This window comes from Globicephala melas, chromosome 4, assembly GCF_963455315.2.
Source record: "Globicephala melas chromosome 4, mGloMel1.2, whole genome shotgun sequence".
Lineage (NCBI taxonomy): Eukaryota > Metazoa > Chordata > Mammalia > Artiodactyla > Delphinidae > Globicephala > Globicephala melas.
Genome location: NC_083317.1, coordinates 59471766 through 59495418, shown reverse-complemented (window position 1 = coordinate 59495418; position 23653 = coordinate 59471766). Strand labels below are relative to the sequence as shown.

Here is a 23653-nt window from a genome sequence, read left to right as displayed (position 1 = left end):
TGAATTTATGTGTTGAGTGTAAGTAGATGTCTTGCTTGTCCTAGGTCTCCATTAAAAATAAAGCAAAACACCAAACGCAGGGTAAGCAATTCATCTAACTTAGTTGTTCTCAAAGAGTTGTCCCCAGATTCAGCATCACCAGCATCAGCTGGGAAATTGTTAGAACTGTAAATGCAGAATATCAGGTCCCAGCCCCAATTTACTGAATCAGAAACTCTAGTGTTAAAGCTTGCAATCTGTGCTTTAATAAGCCCTGCCTGTGATTCTGATGCCTGCTAAAGATTGGGAACCACTGTTCTAGCTCTTCTGATGGCAATTAAAAAAATTGTAGAGTTAAGACATGACAGTCTTAGTGAAAGTAAAACTTAAAATGAGTATTCTTCTAGTTTTCAGTTTAAATTATATCCATTGTCAAGTATTTATTAGATGCCGAGTTTTGAGTTTTCTATTAGAGTGGATCCTAATAAACAAATTATAAAGTAGCAGATGCTAAATACTGTATTAACTGAGTGATTTATATGATAATCTCCCTTTCAGTGCTTTAGTGAGATTTTATCTTTTATAGGTTCACCCCCAAAAAACTTACTTCACAGTAGCAGAGAAAGGAGTTTTCCCCAAGATTATCATTTATGAATATCCTTCTTTGAGGCCCTACAGAATACTTCAAGGTGAGTCTAGTAGAATCTTTAAAATATCTCACGTTTAAGGTTAACAACATTTTGAAGATGTAACATTATTGTAGCAGTCGGGGTCCTCCAGAGCAACACAGCTGGTGGGAGATAGATGAGAGATTTATTTGAAGGAACTGGCTTATGTAATTACGAGGGCTGGCAAATCTGAAGTTTGTAGGGCAGGCTAGCAGGCTGGAAATTCTTGGGAAGGAATTGATTCTACCTCTAAGGGCAGAACTTCTGCTTCCTCAGGGAAACCTTAGTTCTGCTTTAAGTGCTTTCAGCTGATGGGATGAGGCCCACCCAGGTTACCAAGGATAATCTTAACTGATTATAGATGTTGACCACATCTACAAACTATCTTCACAGCAACATCTAGATTAGTGTTTAATTGAATAACTGGGTACTATAGCCCAACCAAGTTGACACATAAAATTACCATCACAATTATCTTACAATTCTGTTTTCCATATAATTAATTTCAGTAGTCAATTTTTAAAAAAGATTTTATTTTTCAGAGCAGTTTTTAGGTTTACAATAAAATTGAGAGGAAGTTTCAGAGATTCCCACATACCCTCTCCCCTCACCCATGCTTAGCCTACTCATTATCAACATAACTCATCAGAATGGTACATTTTTTACCAAGGATGAGTCGATGTTAACAGTCACAATTACCCAAGTCCGTAGTTTCCCTTAGGGTTCACTTGTGGTGTTCTGTATTCATTTAGACAAATGTATAATGACATATATCCATCATTATAACATCATTCAGTATTCTGAATAGGAGTTTTCCCAAAGCCTGTCCTAAATATCGTCTGTGCTCTGTCTATTCATAACTGCCCTACCCTCTCTGGCAACCACTGATCTTTTATTGTCTCCATAGTTTTGCCTTTTCCAAAATGTCATAGAGTTGGAATTATACAGTACGCAGCCTTCTCAGATTGGCTTCTTTCACTTAGTACTATGCATTTAAGCTTCCTCCTTGTCTTTTAATGGCTTGATAGTCCATTTCTTTTTAGTGCTCAATAATAGTCCATTGTCTGGATGTACTACATCTTATGTATCCGTTCACCTATTAGGGGGCATTTTAGTTGCTGTCATTCATTTCAGTTACATATAAGCTTATATATAAGCATTCATTTCACTTACATAACACACACACGGACATAAGCATACATAATCAAATACATTATTGCTTTTATTTTGAACAGTTATCTGTTACATCAATCAAGAATAAGAAAAATAAAAGTTTTATTTTACTTTCATTTACTCCTTTGATTCTCTTCCTTTATGTAGATCCAAGTTTCTGACCCATATTATTTTCCTTCTTTCTAAAGATCTTCTTTTAACATTTCTTGCAAGGCAGGTCTCCTGGCAGCAGATTCCCTCAGTGTTTGTTGGTCTGAGAAAGTCTTTATCTGTCACCTTTTTTTTTTTTTGCGGTACGCGGGCCTCTCACTGTTATGGCCTCTCCCGTTGCGGAGCACAGGCTCCGGACGCGCAGGCTCAGCGGTCATGGCCCACGGGCCCAGCCGCTCCGCTCCGCGGCACGAACCCTCGTCCCTGCATCGGCAGGCGGACTCTCAACCACCTTTGAAGGATAATTTTTCAGGGCGCAGAATTCTAGGTTAGTGTTTTTTAGGTAAGATTTTTGTCCCCCCTCTTTTTCTTTTTTCCCCAGTATTTTTTTTTTCTTTATCTTTCATTTTCTGTAGTGTTTCTGGGCATTTATCCTGGTTGGTGAGCTCTGAGCTTCCTGGATCCATGGTTTGGTGTGTGACATTAATTTGGGAAATTTCTCAGTCATTATTGGTTTAAATATTTCTTATGTTCCTCTTTCTTCTTCTGGTATTCCCACCACACATACATTACACCTTTTGTATTTGTCCCACAGCCCTTGGATATTCTGTTCTGTTTTTATCAGTCTTTGTTCTCTTTGCTTTTTGGTTTTTGAAGATTCTATTGAGATATCCTGTAGCTAAGAGTCTTTCCTCAGCTGTGTCCAATCTAGTAATGAGCCCATCAAAAGCATTCTTCATTTGTGTTAGTGTTTTTTTTATCTCTAGCATTTCTTTTTGGTTCTTTCCTTAGGATTTCCATCTCTCTACTGACATTGCCTATCTGCTCTTATATGTTGTCTACTTTATCTGTTAGAGCCCTTAGCATATTAATTATAGTTGTTTTAAATTCCCAATATGACAATTCCAACATCTTTGCCATGTCTGGTTGTGCTGCATGCTTTGTGTCTTCAAACTGTCTTTTTTGCTTTTTGGTATGCCTTGTAATTTTTTCTGGGTAGCCAGACATGATGTACTGGGTAAAAAGAACTGCCTTAAATAGGACTTTAGTCACCTGGTGGTAAGGTGTGGGGCAGGGGAAGCATTCTCTAGTCCTGGGATTAGGTCTCAAGTTTTTTGGTGAGCCTATGCCTCTGGACTGTGAACTTCACAAATGTTTCTCAGCATTTTTCTCCCCTCTTAGGTAGGACAGGATGGCTAGAGTGGGCTGGGTTGGATATTTCCTTCTCCAGGTCAGTTAAGCTCTGATAACATTCCAACCGTCAGGCTCTGGTTAATTAGTTTCCCCTGAGGGCAGACCTTATTAAGAAGAACAGAGGCTCTTCGGTATTTCAAAATGGTTCCTTTTCCCCTCTTTCTGTTGGAAGCCTGGGGGAATTTTTCTAGATGTTTTTACTTTAGGAATCTGGTCAACTCCTGGAGGTAAATCTCACAATATTGCTGGGGCCACCTTATGACTGGGTCCCCCTGGAGTTTTTAATTCTCAGACTTGTCCACACTGAGCCTCCAGCAATTCGTCAGTTAGAGTTCATGTTTTACTTCACCGGCAGTGGTTCCTTGAGCTGTTCTGGCTGTTGCTGCTTGGAAGCCTCTGCTCTGGTGAGTTGCAAATCCCTGTATTTACCTGGTGGTCTCTCCATTCTTGGGGGCAGAGGTTTGCCCTGGTTCCTTTCTTCTCCTATAGATCCAAGAAGAGCTGTTGATTTTTCAGTCTGTTCAGCTTTTTACTTGTTGTTAGGATGGAATGGTGATTTCTTAGCTCCTCACACGCATAACCAGAAACTTGAAGTCATCAATTTTTATTTCGTGAAATTTTCAGTGACAGATTTTAAATTGATTTCTCTCTGCCGTCTAATATGCTTTTGTGTCACCCTTCCCCGCTTCATAAAGTAGAATGTATTCTCAAAGTGTTTTTCTCATGCAAAGTGTGATTAAGATTTCTTCACCCTCCCCCCTCCCCCCATATCATGTAGTTCATTCTACAGCCAAGGGTGATGAGTGATTTTGGAATTGTTTCTTTAGGGGAGTCTTGGCATTCTTCCACCAATGCACACCACTAAGGGTGTTCTCTCTCTCTTTTTAAAATTTTATTTATTTATTTATTTGTGGTACACGGGCCTCTCACTGCCGTGGCCTCTCCCGCCGCAGAGCAGAGGCTCCAGACGCGCAGGCCCAGTGGCCATGGCTCACGGGCCTTTTGCTTCGCGGCACGTGGGATCTTCCCGGACCGGGGCACGAACCTGCGCCCCCTGCATCGGCAGGCAGACTCTCAACCACTGCGCCACCAGGGAAGCCCTCTCTCCTTTTTTTAATTTAAATAATACACTTTTGAAAAGTAAGTGCTGTCCGTGTTCATTAGACTTGCATTCATCTTTTCATCCTTTCAGATGGGACTGATCTGGCCTATGCATATGTAGACTTTAACTGCGATGGTACCTTGCTGGCCTCTGTTGGTGGCAGCCCTGACTACACACTGACAATCTGGAATTGGAAAGAAGAGCAGCCCCTACTGAGGACAAAAGCTTTTTCCCAGGAAGTGTTCAAGGTTACTTTCAATCCTGAAGATGACGAGCAGCTTACTACATCGGGATCCGGCCACATCAAGTAGGTTGCGTGACTGATACAGGTGCTAGTCATTTATTGTTAGGGTCTTTTCTAAGAGGATTGACCAGCTGGAGACATTTTTGCTGATGTTGTTAACATTAGGATAATTTTTAAATGTGTTATTTAAAAAACTAACTGTAGTGCAGCTTTTCTAGTTGAGTATGGAGGTTTTATTACTGAAAACAGCATAGATAAAAGAAGGGCTTTTGAATTTTGCTTGCTGCCTTCTTGTAGGCTTCACTTCCTAAGAGAGTTTGTATAATGTCTTAGTAACATTGGCGTGCTGTGTCCAAGTTCATATTGAACTTTCATATCCACTGTTCAATGCGTTGTAGTGATACTGTGAGATGGATAAGTCATCTTGATGTCTCTGAACTCAGTCTTCACTTGTAGAATAAGAATTATAACAGAACCATTCCTGATGCAGGACCCTCAATACTAAATGGTAACAGAGCCTACTCTTGATCTCAGGTCTCTGGGTGTTTTCCACTATATTATACCCTTTGTTCTTTGTTCAGGATGGAATTGATTTTGTCCTTTATTTAACAACCTTCTAGCACTACTCTTGAGCTGCCCTTAACTTGATTCCCAGTGTCTCTTTATGAGAAAGGTTTTTTAATCTATCTTAAATTCTTTTCATTACAATTTAAGTCTGGTCCTTTTGAAATATAGAATAACTGAACAGATTTTTAAATCTTGGAATTGTCAACTAACTCTCTGCTGGCTATAGGTTAAAAAATTTTAATTTTTCCATTGTTTACCAGAGTGCATATTTTCTATGTACTATGTCTTTGGGGAAAGATAGATCTTGAACAATTTCATGTGTGGTGTGCTGTAAAAGAAACAGAGGAAATGGAAACATGATCAGGGGACCTACAACAGCCTTGGAGAAGGGTGTTGGTCATTTAGGCTCTTGGCTTTATATTATTGGCTTGTTGATACTGTCCATTATCTATTCTACATCCAGTTGGTAGGCCAGATTCTTTCATTTTTCTACATGGTTTTTCATCATTCTGACTATTCATTTGTTTAGATTATGAATAAGAAAATATTAGTAACTTAACATTTATTGACTTTATGTGCTAGGCACTGTTCTAAAAGAGTTTTTCAACAATTTCATGAGGTTGGTGCAAATAATATTCTCAGTTTACACATGAGCGAATGAAAGTACAATGTGATCAAGAAAATCACTCAAAGTTACACAACAAGTAAATTAGAACTTTTGGAAAACTTTTATATCCTCTCAAGTGGTACTATGCAGTAGAACTTTCTGCTAGGGTGGGAGTGTTCTGTGCTGGCCAATCTAGTAGACAGTAGCCACATGTAGCTATTGAATACTTGAAACTGGTCAGTCTGAATGAAACACTGATGTTTAAATTTTATTTAATGTTAATTACTTTAAGTCTAAATTAAAATAGTCAAACGTGTGGCTATTGCATAGGAAAACACAACTCTAAAATGTAAGATCTGCAAAGGCATGGAATTTTTTCTTTTTGGACTATTTTGCTCGATGCCGAATTCATATTGCCTAGAACTTTGCCTGACAGGTAGTTGATACTTAATACATTTTAATTGAATGAATGGATAAATGAAATAATATGTGACTATGAAATATGTAAGTGTTTGGGTGATATTAAAATTAATAAAATTTCTTTGAGGTACATTCAGGCTCTTATTTGTTGGCAGGTTCTGGGAAATGGCTCTAACATTCACTGGCCTCAAGCTTCAGGGTTCATTGGGTCGATTTGGCAAAACAGCCACTAATGATATAGAAGGTTACATGGAGCTCCCAGATGGGAAGGTGAGTACAGCTACTATTCTACAATAATGAAATTATTGAAATGAAGTGAAGTGATATATATATATGAAAGCAGTCTAAAAAGCACTGCCAGTATTGGCAATAACAGATACTATAATTGCAAATATAATGAGCTTTTAATTTTACCTTTTCAGATTATCAATTTTAATTCTGTGAAATTTTCATAATCCACATGTACATACCATTTTGTCTTTACTAAATATTATATACACATATAAAGTATGTGAGCATTTTCATATATTCACATAGTACTGGTCACTTTTAACTATGTCATGGAGTTGCAATGTTTATAGTGTTTATCTTTCCCTTCTCTCTTCTTTGCCATGATCCTCCAAGAAGACTTACTGGGTCAAAGGTTATATACAGTCTTGTGGCTTTTGCTTTTATTACCAAATTATTGTTCAGGAAGATTGAGCCACTGTATAGTGACATCTACAACACTGCAATTTTAATCTGTTAGTTTCTTCTTCTTCTTATAAAATTTATAGACATATTGCCTACAGGATCAGTTCTCCATTAATATTGTATAAGGCTCCCTATTAGGACGAGTTATATAGTATTATTTGTGGTCATCTCAGTTATAAGAAAATGCCAACATACAAATATTACTCTGAGGAACCAAGTGGTCTAGTCATTGCCTAGTGGAATATTCTTAATTTGAAATCATGGTGTATGGTAGGAAATAAAAAGGCTTGGGTGCTGGCTAAATTATAAATTATATATCCAAACCTATAAGATGATAATAAATCATTCCAGCTTCAAATTCTGTGAGAATTAAGCTAAAGATCATTAAAAACATGGTATGAGATATATCTGAAAAATGTTCAGAAGAGTTTGTGTAGAGGTAGGGGAGAAAAGAACCCATTTTAAATGAAAGAGCCACAAAAGGAAATATTTAGAGTTAGGAGTAAATATTACATATTTAGAGGATTAATTGGAGTACTCATGTTGGGAAGGAGTGGGAAATGAGATTGAGAAGTATGGTGGGGCCCTAGTGTATGAGGACTGGAACAGCCAGGCAGAACTATTAGGTTCTGGAAGAGTAGAGTTGCAAATGAAAGAAGTTATATATAAATTTGGCCACAAATGCCAAGCATATTAGAAGGGAAATGTGGAGTCAAGGAGATGAGCTCAGAAGGAAGATACTGCTTTTATGTAAGAAGAGAAAATGAGAGTCTGGACTCTACTCAGGACAAATGGAAGAGGGAAGCTAGACATGAGTGACATTTCAGAAAGAAATGCCTTATAGACTTTGGTGACTTTTGGTGGTTTTAGTTACTGGACAGAAAAAAAGAAGTCTAAGTAAAGACAAGTGGACTGAGGCTTAATAGGTAAAATGGGTAGAATAGATAAGCATAGGTAGACTGGAGAAGTAGAAAAGACTGAGTCAGGTCATAAGTTCCTCTAGGTGAGAGGAAAATGGGGCTGCAGAGTCCTCGAGCAGGCAGGCAAGAATTAGATCAGAGTTCCCCAAAGGGCATCGCCTGCAACATTCTTTTGCACAGAAACTCTATGAAAAGACTTTCCTGGTCAAATTCCTTTACAGCTAGAAATTTCTCATGGTGATTCCCAGTGAACACTTCCGTATGAAAGCTTCCAAGGGGGGCTTCCCTGGTAGTGGTTGAGAGTCTGCCTGCTAATACAGGGGACACGGGTTCGAGCCCTGGTCTGGGAGGATCCCACGTGCCGCGGAGCGACTGGGCCCGTGAGCCACAACTGCTGAGCCTGCGCATCTGGAGCCTGTGCTCCGCAACAAGAGAGGCCGCGATAGTGAGAGGCCCGCGCACCGCGATGAAGAATGGCCCCCGCTTGCCACAACCGGAGAAAGCCCTCGCACAGAAACGGGGACCCAACACAGCCAAAAATAAATAAATTAATTAATTTTAAAAAAAAGAAAAAAACGCTTCCAAGGGGTCCTAGAGAAAAGAAACTTGTTTGACTTTGTTTTCCCTAGCATATGTCTTTTGAGGCAGCATTAGTTGGAATGGGAGGTTTTGAGCCACAGCGCGTGGTTTAGAACCCTGACTCCTCTGAGTAATTTTGGGCAACGTACTTAACTGTTCTGTGCTTCAGTTTTTTTACTTTATAAAATGGGTAGAGTAATAGTCAGGACTTCCATCATCAGCCCAGATGGTTCCTTTGTGCAAATGAGAAAAACTGTCTCTTCTGGGAAAATAAAGTACCCAACCTGTACAACAGCACATGGTATCCTTGGTAAATGTACCTAGTTCATATGGTTTTTAGGATTAAATAACAACATATGTTAAGTGCTCAAGCACTGCTTGGCATGGAGTCAATCCTCAATTAGTATTACTTATTAGTTAAACATCTTAAGAACTAGTGTTTGGTGGTACATACTTTGGGAAGTGCTGGATTAAGTGCATTAATGTGAAGTGGTTCTAGATGATCATCCTTATTTGAAACTGAATTATATTCTGCTATAATTTGCTGAGTTCAGTACTGACCTCACAATTATCAAACATAACATTTGATATTATCACTCTTAAAAAGTAGAATTTCATCTATCAAGGACTTTAAACATGTCTCTAAATTTTGACCTGGTAATTCCACTCCTGGGTTGTGTCCTTAAGAGATGTACAAAGAAATCTACTGCCGATATGTTTGAAAAATTAACCAACATACACAATGAGGTAAAACTATATATAACGCTAGGAGCAAATATGTCAAAATGTGACAAGTGGTTGTTTCTGGGGTAGTGAATTTTCATAGCTGTATTTTATTATTTTAAAAATTAAAAAAATTTTTACTTTCATAACCAAGAAAAATCTTTAGAAACAAGTCTCACCAGCTCTTTGAAGCATATATACACGTTTGTCTGTCTTCATGCACGTTCTTTCCTTTCCGCACACCTGCCAGGTGCTCTCAGGATCAGAATGGGGCAACATGCTGCTTTGGGAAGGTGGCCACATCAAAGTCGAGCTGAGTCGAGCTGCAGGCAAGACTTGTCACCAGGGTCCCATTAACCAGATAATGCTGGACGAGGGTGAAGTCATCACCATCGGGTCAGATGGATGTGTTAGGGTAAGTTTTCTTTACACTTGGACAGTAGCGCCCACATCAAAACCTTGCAGATCACCCTGTGGGTTTTATCAGATTTTTATTTCTCACTAAGGTCACTTGATGAAGGAGATCAGTGGTCATTTACTCCTAGGGCCACCTCATTTTAAATAATGCTTCTCTTGTGGTAAATATTTAAATTCTAGTCAAAATTCATTTACATCTTGGCACTGAAGTTTTCTGAGGGGACCTTTTGTTATTTTGATTCTGTTGATATATCAATAGTAGCTTCGGAAAATGAATATCCATGTTAGCACAATATTTTTTTTCTTTAGATATCAATTTGTTTTTATTTTATGTATTTTTTTAACATCTTTATTGGGGTATAATTGCTTTACAATGGTGTGTTAGTTTCTGCTTTATAACAACGTGAATCAGTTATACATATACATATGTTCCCATATCTCTTCCCTCTTGCGTCTCCCTCCCTCCCACCCTACCTATCCCACCCCTCCAGGCGGTCACAAAGTACCGAGCTGATCTCCCTGTGATATGCGGCTGCTTCCCACTAGCTATCTACCTTACATTTGGTAGTGTATATATGTCCATGCCTCTCTCTCGCTTTGTCACAGCTCACCCTTCCCCCTGCCCATATCCTCAAGTCCGTTCTCTAGTAGGTCTGTGTCTTTTTCCTGTCTTAACCCCAGGTTCTTCATGACATTTCTTGTCTTAAATTCCATATATATGTGTTAGCATATGGTATTTGTCTTTCTCTTTCTGACTTCCTTCACTCTGTATGACAGGCTCTAGGTCTATCCACCTCATTACAAATAGCTCAATTTCATTTCATTTTATGGCTGAGTAATATTCCATTGTATATATGTGCCACATCTTCTTTATCCATTCATCCGATGATGGGCACTTAGGTTGTTTCCATCTCTGGGCTATTGAAAATAGAGCTGCAATGAACATTTTGGTACATGACTCTTTTTGAATTATGGTTTTCTCAGGGTATATGCCCAGTAGTGAGATTGCTGGGTCATATGGTAGTTCTGTTTTTAGTTTTTTAAGGAACCTCCATACTGTTCTCCATAGTGGCTGTACCAATTCACATTCCCACCAGCAGTGCAAGAGTGTTCCCTTTTCTCCACACCCTCTCCAGCATTTATTGTTTCTAGATTTTTTGATGATGGCCATTCTGACTGGTGTGAGATGATATCTCATTGTAGTTTTGATTTGCATTTCTCTAATGATTAATGATGTTGCGCATTCTTTCATGTGTTTGTTGGAAGTCTGTATATCTTCTTTGGAGAAATGTCTATTGAGGTCTTCTGCCCATTTTTGGATTGGGTTGTTTGTTTTTTTGTTATTGAGCTGCATGAGCTGCTTGTAAATTTTGGAGATTAATCCTTTGTCAGTTGCTTCATTTACAAATATTTTCTCCCATTCTGAGGGTTGTCTTTTTGGCTTGTTTATGGTTTCCTTTGCTGTGCAAAAGCTTTGAAGTTTCATTAGGTCCCATTTGTTTATTTTTGTTTTTATTTCCATTCCTCTATGAGGTGGGTCAGAAAGGATCTTGCTGTGATTTATGTCATAGAGTGTTCTGCCTATGTTTTCCTCTAAGAGTTTGATAGTTTCTGGCCTTACATTTAGGTCTTTAATCCATTTTGAGCTTATTTTTGTGTATGGTGTTAGGGAGTGATCTAATCTCATACTTTTACATGTACCTGTCCAGTTTTCCCAGTACCACTTATTGAAGAGGCTGTCCTTTCTCCACTGTACATTCCTGCCTCCTTTATCAACGATAAGGTGACCATATGTGTGTGGGTTTATCTCTGGGCTTTCTATCCTGTTCCATTGATCTATCTTTCTGTTTTTGTGCCAGTACCATACTGTCTCGATTACTGTAGCTTTGTAGTATAGTCTGAAGTCAGGGAGCCTGATTCCTCCAGCTCCGTTTTTCTTTCTCAAGATTGCTTTGGCTATTCGGGGTCTTTTGTGTTTCCATACAAATTGTGAAATTTTTTGTTCTAGTTCTGTGAAAAATGCCAGTGGTAGTTTGATAGGGATTGCATTGAATCTGTAGGTTGCTTTGGGTAGTAGAGTCATTTTCACAATGCTGATTCTTCCAATCCAAGAACATGGTATATCTCTCCATCTATTTGTATCATCTTTAATATCTTTCATCAGTATCTTATAATTTTCTGCATACAGGTCTTTTGTATCCTTAGGTAGGTTTATTCCTAGATATTTTATTCTTTTTGTTGCAATGGTAAATGCGAGTGTTTTCTTGATTTCACTGTCAGATTTTTCATCATTAGTGTATAGGAATGCCAGAGACCTCTGTGCATTAAATTGTATCCTGCTACTTTACCAAATTCATTGATTAGCTCTAGTAGTTTTCTGGTAGCATCTTTAGGATTCTCTATGTATAGTATCATGTCATCTGCAAACAGTGACAGCTTTACTTCTTCTTTTCTGATTTGGATTCCTTTTATTTCCTTTTCTTCTCTGATTGCTGTGGCTAAAATTTCCAAAACTATGTTGAATAAGAGTGTGGAGAGTGGGCAACCTTGTCTTGTTCCTGATCTTAGTGGAAATGCTTTCAGTTTTTCACCATTGAGGATGATGTTGGCTGTGGTTTGTCATATATGGCCTTTATTATGTTGAGGAAAGTTCCCTCTATGCCTACTTTCTGTAGGATTTTTATCATAAATGGGTGTTGAATTTTGTCAAAAGCTTTCTCTGCATCTATTGAGATGATCATATGGTTTTTCTCCTTCAATTTGTTAATATGGTTTATCACATTGATAGATTTGTGTATACTGAAGAATCCTTGCATTCCTGGAATAAACCCCACTTGATCATGGTGTATGATCCTTTTAATGTGCTGTTGGATTCTGTTTGCTAGTATTTTGTTGAGGGTTTTTGCATCTATGTTCATCAGTGATATTGGCCTGTAGTTTTCTTTCTTTGTGACATCCTTGTCTGGATTTGGTATCAGGGTGATGGTGGCCTCGTAGAATGAATTTGGGAGTGTTCCTCCCTCTGCTATATTTTGGAAGAGTTTGAGAAGGATAGGTGTTAGCTCTTCTGTAAATGTTTGATAGAATTTGCTTGTGAAGCCATCTGGTCCTGGACTTTTGTTTGTTGCAAGAGTGTTAATCACAGTTTCAATTTCAGTGCTTGTGATTGGTCTGTTCATATTTTCTATTTCTTCCTGATTCAGTCTCGGCAGGTTATGCATTTCTAAGAATTTGTCCATTTCTTCCAGCTTGTCCATTTTATTGGCATAGAGTTGCTTGTAGTAATCTCTCATGATCTTTTGTATTACTGCAGTGTCTGTTGTTACTTCTCCTTTTTCATTTCTAATTCTATTGATTTGAGTCTTCTCCCTTTTTTTCTTGTTGAGTCTGGCTAATGGTTTATCTATTTTGTTTATCTTCTGAAAGAACCAGCTTTTAGTTTTATTGATCTTTGTAATTATTTTCTTTGTTTCTATTTCATTTATTTCTGCCCTGATCTTTATGATTTCTTTCCTTCTGCTAACTTTGGGATTTTTTTGTTTTTCTTTCTCTAATTGGTTTAGGTGCAAGGTTAGGTTGTTTATTCGAGACATTTCCTGTTTGTTAAGGTGTGCTTGTATTGCTATAAACTTCCCTCTTAGAACTGCTTTTGCTGCATCCCATAGGTTTTGGGTCATCGTGTCTCCATTGTCATTTGTTTCTAGGTATTTTTTTATTTCCTCTTTGATTTCTTCAGTGATTACTTCGTTATTAAGTAGTGTATTGTTTAGCCTCCATGTGTTTGTATTTTTTACAGATCTTTTCCAGTAATTGATATGTAGTCTCATAGCGTTGTGGTCAGAAAAGATACTTGATACAATTTCATTTTTCTTAAATTTACCAAGGCTTGATTTGTGACCCAAGATATGATCTATCCTGGAGAATGTTCCGTGAGCACTTGAGAAAAATGTGTATTCTGTTGTTTTTGGATGGAATGTCCTATAAATATCAATTAAGTCCATCTTGTTTAATGTATTACTTAAAGCTTGTGTTTCCTATTTATTTTCATTTTGGATGATCTGTCCATTGGTGAAAGTGGGGTGTTAAAGTCCCCTACTTTGAATGTGTTACTGTCGATTTCCCCTTTTATGGCTGTTAGTATTTGCCTTATGTATTGAGGTGCTCCTATGTTGGGTGCATAAATATTTACAATTGTTATATCTTCTTCTTGGATTGATCCCTTGATCATTATGTAGTGTCCTTCTTTGTCTCTTATAATAGTCTTTATTTTAAAATCTATTTTGTCTGATATGAGAATTGCTACTCCAGCTTTCTTTTGGTTTCCATTTGCATGGAATATCTTTTTCCATCCCCTTACTTTCAGTCTGTATGTGTCTCTAGGTCTGAATTGGGTCTCTTGTAGACAGCATATATATGGGTCTTGTTTTTGTATCCATTCAGCCAATCTATGTCTTCTGGTGGGAGCATTTAGTCCATTTACATTTAAGGTAATTATCAATATGTATGTTCCTATTCTCATTTTCTAAATTGTTTTGGGTTCGTTATTGTAGGTCTTTTCCTTCTCTTGTGTTTCTTGCCTAGAGAAGTTCCTTTAGCATTTGTTGTGAAGCTGGTTTGGTGGTGCTGAACTCTCTCAGCTTTTGCTTGTCTGTTAAAGTTTTAATTTCTCCATCAAATCTGAATGAGATCCTTGCTGGGTAGAGTAATTTTGGTTGCAGGTTTTTCTCCTTCATCACTTTAAATATGTCCTGCCAGTCCCTTCTGGCTTGCAGAGTTTCTGCTGAGAGATCAGCTGTTAACCTTATGGTGATTCCCTTGTGTGTTATTGGTTGTTTTTCCCTTGCTGCTTTTAATATGCTTTCTTTGTATTTAATTTTTGACAGTTTGATTAATATGTGTCTTGGTATATTTCTCCTTGGATTTATCCTGTATGGGACTCTCTGTGCTTCCTGGACTTAATTAACTATTTCCTTTCCCATATTAGGGAAGTTTTCAACTATAATCTCTTCAAATATTTTCTCAGTCCCTTTCTTTTTCTCTTCTTCTTCTGGAACCCCTATAATTCGAATGTTGGTGTGTTTATTGTTGTCCCAGAGGTCTCTGAGACTGTCCTCAGTTCTTTTCATTCTTTTTTCTTTATTCTGCTTTGCAGTAGTTATTTCCACTATTTTATCTTCCAAGTCACTTATCCGTTCTTCTGCCTCAGTTTTTCTGGTATTGATCCCATCTAGATAATTTTTCATTTCATTTATTGTGTTGTTCATCGTTGTTTGTTTCATCTTTAGTTCTTCTAGGTCCTTGTTAAATGTTTCTTGCATTTTGTCTATTCTATTCCACGATTTTGGATCATCTTTACTATCATTATTCTGACTTCTTTTTCAGGTAGACTGCCTATTTCCTCTTCATTTGTTAGGTCTGGTGGGTTTTTATCTTGCTCCTTCATCTGCAGTGTGTTTTTCTGTCTTCTCATTTTGCTTATCTTACTGTGTTGGGGTCTCCTTTTTGCAGGCTGCAGGTTCGTAGCTCCTGTTGTTTTTGGTGTCTGTCCCCAGTGGCTAAGGTTAGTTCAGTGGGTTGTCTAGGCTTCCTGGTGGAGCGAACTAGTGCCTGTGTTCTGGTTGATGAGGCTGGATCTTGTCTCTCTGGTGGGCAGATCCACGTCTGGTGGTGTGTTTTGGGGTGTCTGTGGACTTATTATGATTTTAGGCAGCCCCTCTGCTTATGGGTGGGATTGTGTTCTTGTTTTGCTGGCATAGGGTGTCCAGCACTGTAGCTTGCTGGTCGTTGAGTGAAGCTGGGTGCTGGCGTTGAGATGGAGATCTCTGGGAGATTTTTGCCGTTTGATATTATGTGGAGCTGGGAGGTCTCTTGTTGACCAGTGTCCTGAAGTTGGCTGTCCCACCTCAGAGGCACAGCACTGTCCTGGCTGGAGCACCAAGAGCCTTTCATCCACACTGCTCAAAATAAAAGGGAGAAAAATTAGAGAGAAAGAATTAGTAGAAGTAGGAAGAAAGAAAGAAAGGAAGGAAGGAAGAAAGGAAAGAAGGAAAGAAAGGAGGGAGGGAGGGACGGTGGGAGGAAGGAAGGAAGGAGGCAAGGAAGGAAAAGAAAGAAGGTAAAGTAAAATAAAATAAAGTAAAATGTAATAAAGTTATTAAATTAAAAAATAATTATTAAGAAAAAGAATTTTAAAAAAAACGGACGGATAGAACCTTAGGACAAATGGTGGAAGCAAAGCTATACAGACAAAATCTCATACAGAAGCATACACATACACACTCACAAAAAGAGGAAAAGGGGAAAAAATCATAAATCTTGCTCTCAAAGTCCACCTCCTCAATTTCAGATGATTCGTTGTCTATTCAGGTATTCCACAGATGCTGGGTATATCAAGTTGATTGTGGAGCTTTAATCCGCTGCTTCTGAGGCTGCTGGCAGAGATTTCCCATTCTCTTCTTTGTTCTCACAGCTCCCGGGGCTCAGCTTTGGATTTGGCCCCCCCTCTGTGTGTAGGTCGCAGGAGGGCGTCTGTTCTTCGCTCAGACAGGACGGGGTTAAAGGAGCAGCTGCTTCGGGGGCTCTGGCTCACTCAGGCCAGGGGGAGGGAGGGGCACGGAGTGCGGGGCGGGCCTGCGGTGGCAGAGGCCGGCGTGACGTTGCACCAGCCTGAGGTGCACCGTGCGTTGTCCCGGGGAAGTTGTCCCTGGATCCCGGGACCCTGGTAGTGGCGGGCTGCACAGGCTCCCTGGAAGGGGGGTGTGGATAGTGACCTGTGCTCGCACACAGGTTTCTTGGTGGCGGCAGCAGCAGCCTTAGAGTCTCATGCCTGTCTCTGGGGTCCGCGCTTTTAGCCGCGGCTCGTGCCCGTCTCTGGAGCTCCTTTAAGCAGCGCTCTTAATCCCTTCTCCTCACGCACCAGGAAACAATGAGGGAAGAAAAAGTCTCTTGCCTCTTCAGCAGCTCCAGACCTTTCCCGGACTCCTTCCCGGCCAGCCGTGGCGCACTAACCCCCTGCAGGCTGTGTTCACGCCGCCAACCCCAGTCCTCTCCCTGCGCTCCGACCAAAGCCTGAGCCTCAGCGCACAGCTCCGCCCGCCCCGGCGGGTGAGCAGACAAGCCTCTCGGGCTGGTCAGTGCCGGTCGGCACCGATCCTCTGTGCGGGAATCTCCCCGCTTTGCCCTCCGCACCCCTGTTGCTGTGCTCTCCTCCGTGGCTCCGAAGCTCCCCACCTCCGCCGCCCGCAGTCTCCGCCCGCGAAGGGGCTTCCTAGTGTGTGGAAACTTTTCCTCATTCACAGCTGCCTCCCACTGGTGCAGGTCCTGTCCCTATTCTTTTGTCTCTGTTTATTCTTTTTTCTTTTGCCCTACCCAGGTACGTGGGGAGTTTCTTGCCTTTTGGGAGGTCTGAGGTCTTCTGCCAGCGTTCAGTAGGTGTTCTGTAGGAGTTGTTCCACGTGTAGATGTATTTCTGGTGTATCTGTGGGGAGGAAGGTGATCTCCGTGTCTTATTCTTACGCCATCTTCCCCTCGTCCCATGTTAGCACAGTATTAACAGTGGACTCAGATGTCCTTCCAAAATGCCTGGTGTGAATGGGTCATTTTCTAGGGACAACGAGGCCAAACATTTGTTAGGTAATATTTTACTGAGTTTACCAATTAGAAATACAAAGGTGAGCTGATACGGTTTGCCTTTGGATGCTCCCTTCCTGGTGCTCTGTGCACTAGTGAACTCGCTTGTCCTCACCTGTGGACACTGTCCTGCCCATAGTGTGGGCTAAGCTGGGACGTTGCTTCTGCATCTCCATCCTTCTGGCTGTTGTCACACCTCTTCTCCCACCTACCCATGTGTAGGTACCCTGCTGTTGCTGGCAAACCTGCAGTCTTCTGATTTGCCTTGTGGTCCCCACAGTACGTATTTCTACTGGGGCCTTTCATAAGAAAATATTCATAAAAGGGAGTATTCTCCGGACATTCTTTAGGAAGTAGTATTATCAGAAGTAAGACTGTATTATTTTTTTTTTTACTAGTATGGTTACTCTGATACTTACTGAGCTTATGTATGGCTCCCACAATATATTAGAGACATGTCTTCCACAGTCTGTCCTCTTACCATTGGCTTTTTGAGTCATGTTAAATTTAATTTTGTTCTATTTTACTCATTGCTCTGAGAATCTTTTGTCCTTTATTATGTCATACAACATATTCACTATCCTTCCAAGGCATAGGTCACCCCCAAATATGTCAAAATACCAAGTGGAGGAAAACCTCAAGAGAAGAGAAGTTAAATACTTCACAGAAGATCCCTTCATGGACATCACTAATTTGCTTCCCCTTTCAAAGTCTGCCCTTATCTCTTCAGTCCTCTATGTTGTAAATCTCTACTTCTCACCCTTTAGGAAAAACCTACTCCAACTCCCAGGGGTTAGTCTGACCCTAGGATCTGGGACTCTCCTCCACAATGCTACTCTGTGGGACACCACCAATCCTCCCAAAGTCTGAGTTGTTGAGTCTAGGATGACGTAGCAGGATGTGGCTACAGAACCATCCAGGCTGGGCTTTGGCACTTCACAGAGGAAGTCCTTCCGAGTCTCTTCACCACATAAAGTGAAACTGTGCTCCCTCATCCTTCCCTAGTACTATTCTGGTCTCCTATCGCAAGAACAACAATCCTTATCTGAATAGTACAGTCTAAATCTATGATAAGGAAGAGAAACATTATCTCATGAAGACATTACCTACATCCATTTTTCTCTGCTTATAATGAAGATAGTGCTTGAATCATTAAGCAAGAAGGTCTGTGTCCCCTCTCCAGGAGCCCACGAATCTAATGTAAGACGAGGCTCGTCATGATGTCTCAGTGGATGACTGAACCATTTATTCCTTGCAGCCGCTATATATGCAGTAAGGCCTGACAGAAACCTTGAAATAAAGTTTACTTTGGGCAAATTAGAATTCTTATTCAGGTCTGTATTTTCTCACTAATCTCCATAAATACAAAGGAAATTATAATAATTCATTATTCCCATTTCAGAGCAAAATCCCAGGGTTAGATTTTGTCTGGTGTTTTAATTTATACCTACTCATTATTTTCCTGAAACAAGAAGAAATGACTTTTGAAAAAAAATGGGGCCTTTTCTGGCTTATAAAATATACATTCAGAAACTGCTGATTGATTAAAGTATTTTCTTATTTTTTAAGATATGGGATTTTGAGACAATAGACACTGCTGATACTATAGACGAGACTGGATTGTTAGAGATAGAGCCCATTAATGAACTTCAAGTAGACAAGAATGTCAGACTCTTCTCTATGATAAAAATGAATGAAATTGGAAATAACTTTTGGTTGTCTCAGGTAAGATGCATTCTTCTCTCTTTGCTCTTTAAAGTTATCTGGACATTGGGACTTCCCTGGCGGTCCAGTGGTTAAGACTTTGCCTTCCAATGCAGGGGGTGCAGGTTTGATCCCTGGTTGGGGAGCTAAGATACCACATACCTCATGGCCAAAAAACCAAAACATAAAACAGAAGCAATACTGTAACAAATTCAATAAAGGCTTTAAAAAAATACATTAAAAAAAGTTATCTGGGGCTTCCCTGGTGGCGCAGTGGTTGAGAGTCTGCCTGCCGATGCAGGGGACACGGGTTCGTGCCCCGGTCCGGGAGGATCCCATGTGCTGCGGAGCGGCTGGACCCGTGAGCCATGGCCGCTGGGCCTGCGCGTCCGGAGCCTGTGCTCCGCATGGGAGAGGCCGCAACAGTGAGAGGCCTGCGTACCGCAAAAAAAAAAAAAAAAAAAGTTATTTGGACATAAAATTAAAATAGTAGTATAATTTATGGTCACTGTAAATCCATTGTACTATTAAGACTACTGTTGATACTACAATGAAGAGTTCCATAAATTTTGATATTTAATTGACTTGTATTTTATACACAGAAAACAAATTAGCATTTTTATTATGTTAAGTTGACTATAAGTTTTATGAGATTGCTTCATTTATTGTGTCGTTGTGTTCTAAGATGCATGAAAGTTGCTATTGTTTAATTTCAATCACACTTTAAAATATGTGTAAGTTTTTGGTATGTTTTGTCCTTTAACTAAATCATAAAAAAAATTCCTTTAATTTGATAAAAGTCTAAAACGATGAACAAAATACTATTAGGTATTTAATTTTTTAGGATTCCAATGGAGCCATATGGAAGCTTGACCTTAGCTTTTCAAATATTGTAAGTTGCCTATTTTTCTTTTTTTCTAATTCTCATAGTAAAGACCTTTGTTGTTATTCTTTAAAAGATACTCTTTTTCCATATTTGATCATTGTTGTCATCAAAAACTTGCTCAACATATTCAAAGAATTCATACTGTCTCTGTCTCTTTCTCTCGTTATGACTTTACATAAAAAAGGATCTATCTCATAACAGAATTTACAAGAAAAGTGGCAATGACAGTGCCTAACATTATACAGTGCTTTACAGGTTTCATAAACATATGGCATTTTAATGTCTATTATCTCATATAATCCTCACAACTACTCTGTTTTGTAGACAGGCAGTTGCCATCATCTCATTTTACTGATGAAGAAATGGAAACCGGCATTTGAAGTGACTTGTGCCAAATCACACAGCCATCAACTGCATCATCTGTCTCTCCTAATTCCAAACTTCAGCGCCCTTTCTATCTTACTATGCCTTTTCTTATTTCTGTTCAGATAAAGTCACACATGATACAGGGTTCTAATTGCATTTCTTTAAACTTGGCCTTAGTTCTGTGTTAACCTATCTTTGAGCTCTAATAGGATCTTTTTACCTATCTTTGAGCTCTAATAGGATCTTTTTACCTATCTTTGAGCTCTAATAGGATCTTTTTTTTGCTATCAGACCCAAGATCCAGAATGCCTTTTCTCCTTCCATTCTGGAGCCATTGAAGCCTTGGCCGTCTCTCCTCTCACTTATCTCATGGCCACTACTGGCTTGGACTGTAAGTAGGAACTCATATCTGGACCTTTGTGTTTTGTTTTCAATTCATTTTTTAATGTGTTTGATTAAAGTATTTGAGAATTTTTCCAAAAGGGAAGCTTCTTGATGCAAGTGAGGTGAGTTTCAGGAGAGGGGAAAGGGCCCAAAATATGGCAACCATGGTTATTGCGAGAGATTAAAATAAAGACACATCAGTAAGTTACTCGTGAAAATACCATTCATCTTGGTGTTATCCACATTCATGCTTTTCCTTTTCTTTCCATCTCCTTTCTTCCTCTTGACTTACAGTGAATCTATGTGGACTGTGCAAGGTGAAATTGATCCACTAGTCAGTCATCAGTTGTTTCTTTACTACAGTCATCCCTTGGTATCTGTGTAGGGATTTGTTCCAGGACTCCACTGATACCAAAATCCACAGATGCTCAAGTCCCTTATATAAAATGGCATAGCATATATATATATATATATAAAATGGCATATAAACATTATTCATGTTTATAAATTACCTGATTGAGGGTATACATGTAAAGTTTTAACTAAAGAAAGTTCCATTAGATTATCAGTTGATATAATTTTTATGATGTTTCTTGTTTAGTGCTTAAATGTGAAGTGAGCTAAAGTTATTAAAGATATTTATATATATATATAAATGTTTCTTTTAAAACTGTCTTTCTGTAGGCTCTGTTAGACTCTATGATTTTGCTAGCAAAACTCCTTTGGTTCAGATGAAATTCAAACAAGGAGGTACTGCCCTTGCTTGGGTACCACGACGGGTAAGCTTATTGTTATAATGAATTTCTACTAGAATCTATTTGTAAATATGGTATATTAGTGCTATTTCTTAGAAACACAGATATTTTATGACTCTGGATTTTAGAGAAGAACAAAAATTTTAGTTCACTCAGAATGTGATAGAAATCATATCATGACTTTGCTATTGTGCTTTTGGTTCTGTTTTAATGAAAATCTATTGTTATGCCACCTAAAGTTTAGAAATAGTTCCATGTTAAAAAGTAATTACCTGATGGGCTTCCCTGGTGGCGCAGTGGTTGGGAGTCCACCTGCCAATGCAGGGGACACGGGTTCGTGTCCCGGTCCGGGAAGATCCCACATGCCGCGGAGCGGCTGGGCCCATGAGCCATGGCCACTGAGCTTGTGGGTCCGGAGCCTGTGCTCCGCAACGGGAGAGGCCAGAACGGTGAGAGACCTGCGTATCGCAAAAAAAAAAAAAAAAAGTAATTACCTGACAGAACTTTGTGTATCTGTCCTTTGCCTGACTCTGATTCATTCATTCTTTATATTTCCAGCATGTCTGTAACGTGCCAGTCCTGATTCTGGGAATATAGCAATGAACAAAAAGAAAAGAAATATTTGCCCTCATGAATCTCCCACTAGAGTGGGAGACAGGAGGCAGAGACAGACAAAAAACAAAATAAATAAATTTATGTGCTATGTTAGATAATGATAAGAGCTATGGAAAAACTTAGAGATCATTGTTCTAGTTGTCTATTGCTGTGTAATAAACTACCCCAAATGTAGTGGCATAAAACGGCAATCATCTTATTTTGCTCAGTCTCTGGTTTGGGAATTCGGACAGGTGACAACAAGGATGGATTATCTCTGCTTCACAGTATCTGGGGCCTCAGTAGGGGAGATTTGAATGGTTGGGGCCTAGAGTCATCTGAAGGCTTCTTTGTTACAGGTCTGGCACCTGGGTTGAAGGTTAAGCTAAGCTGGGATGTCAACAGCAGTGCTTACCTGAAGCCCATGCCACATGGAGAGGTCATTATCACAGCATGGTGGCCTCAGGGCAGTCACACACTTCTTTATGGCAGCTCAGGGCTCCAAGATATAGTGTTCCAGCAAATAAGGCAGAAGCTGCTGTCCTTTTATGACCTGGCCTTGGAAGTCACATAATGTCACTTGTACCATACTCAGTTGGGTGAAGCAGTCATAAGCCCCCCCGCTCCCAGATTCAAGGAGGGAGGGACTTAAACCCCACCTCTCCATGAGAGGCATAGCAAAAAATTTGCAGCCAAGTTTTTAAAGTGTCATGGGAATATTTGGGGAATATTTTATCCTTATTGTTTTGGGTTGAAGTCAAAGAGAAAATGTTCCAGGCCCAAAGTAGATGTGGAGGTGGCTGGAATGGAGGGGAATTTCATGATGGGATCAAGACCAGAAGGAGAACTCAGGCCAGGGAATAGAAGCAGAACAATGATGAGGCTGGATTAAGTAGAAATGACAGAGTATTTAGATTACCAAACACGGATCACTCTTTATCCTAATCTATTTACACTCTTACCTAAATTCTTTAAAATACAGCCTATGTAATTGAATCATTTTTTCAGATGCTTGGGCAATGTCCATAGAATGTTTTCTTTTTAGCCTTATATCCACGTACTGATCATATGGACATTATGCTTGAATTGCCCCTTCCTCATACCCTCTTGCCTTTCTGGAAAACTGCACATCATTGTTTACAATTTAGCCCAGGTCAGATATCATCTCCTCTGCATAGCCCTCCATGACCCCACCTTCAAGTAGAGCTGCGTACTTCTTCCTTTGCGGTTTTTGTTTAAGGACTGTGTATATACCTCTTTTATAGCACTTATCACAGTGTACTAAGATGACTTGCTTTATTGACTGTCTTTCCCACCAGACTGTTTGTTCTTCATGGCGACACCATATCTTATTCATCTTTGTACTTCCAGTGCCTCTACGGTTACTGGTACATTTAGACACTTAGTAAATGTTTGCATAAACATTCAGTTGGAATTGAATGGAATATAGTTTTCTTATTCCCAAGGTTTTCATAATTGCCTGGCTTCAGGGATGATCAATCTGCTCTAAAGAATACCAAGGCTCTTGCCCTTCTCCTGAATGCCTTCTGAGATAGCAGATGTAGTACATTAAGACATTGCTAGATTTATATCTCTGGCCCAGACTTCTCCTCTAAGCTGCAGACTAGGTCAGCTTTCTTTGCTGTGTGCTCTCAGAATGTTTATTTCCTTTTACTTATTTCAGTTCATAATTCCATATTCATTTGTGCGGTTGATTAATGTCTGTCCTCCCGCTCGACCATACATTTGTGAAAACAGGGGTTGAGACTGTTTATGCTCACACTTGGGTTGCTGGTGATGGGTGCCTGGCACATAGTAGACAGACGCTCCACCAACTTTTGCTCATTGAATGCTTGGATTGTCATTGTTTACCTGTCTCATGGTCTGCAGTGATAAGGA

At 39.6% G+C, this 23653-nt stretch overlaps 1 protein-coding gene across 1 annotated transcript in view; it reads left to right on the top strand.

Moving 5' to 3' along the window:
* Positions 1 to 23653, top strand: part of CFAP44 (cilia and flagella associated protein 44) — a 133832-nt gene that overhangs the window by 19432 nt on the left and 90747 nt on the right. Inside the window, exons 6-13 of the mRNA XM_060298054.1 lie at positions 566 to 668; positions 4357 to 4573; positions 6260 to 6374; positions 9270 to 9434; positions 18635 to 18790; positions 19614 to 19661; positions 20313 to 20412; positions 21090 to 21184. Of these exons, the coding sequence (XP_060154037.1) occupies positions 566 to 668; positions 4357 to 4573; positions 6260 to 6374; positions 9270 to 9434; positions 18635 to 18790; positions 19614 to 19661; positions 20313 to 20412; positions 21090 to 21184 (999 nt within the window). The remainder of the gene's footprint in view (positions 1 to 565; positions 669 to 4356; positions 4574 to 6259; positions 6375 to 9269; positions 9435 to 18634; positions 18791 to 19613; positions 19662 to 20312; positions 20413 to 21089; positions 21185 to 23653) is intronic.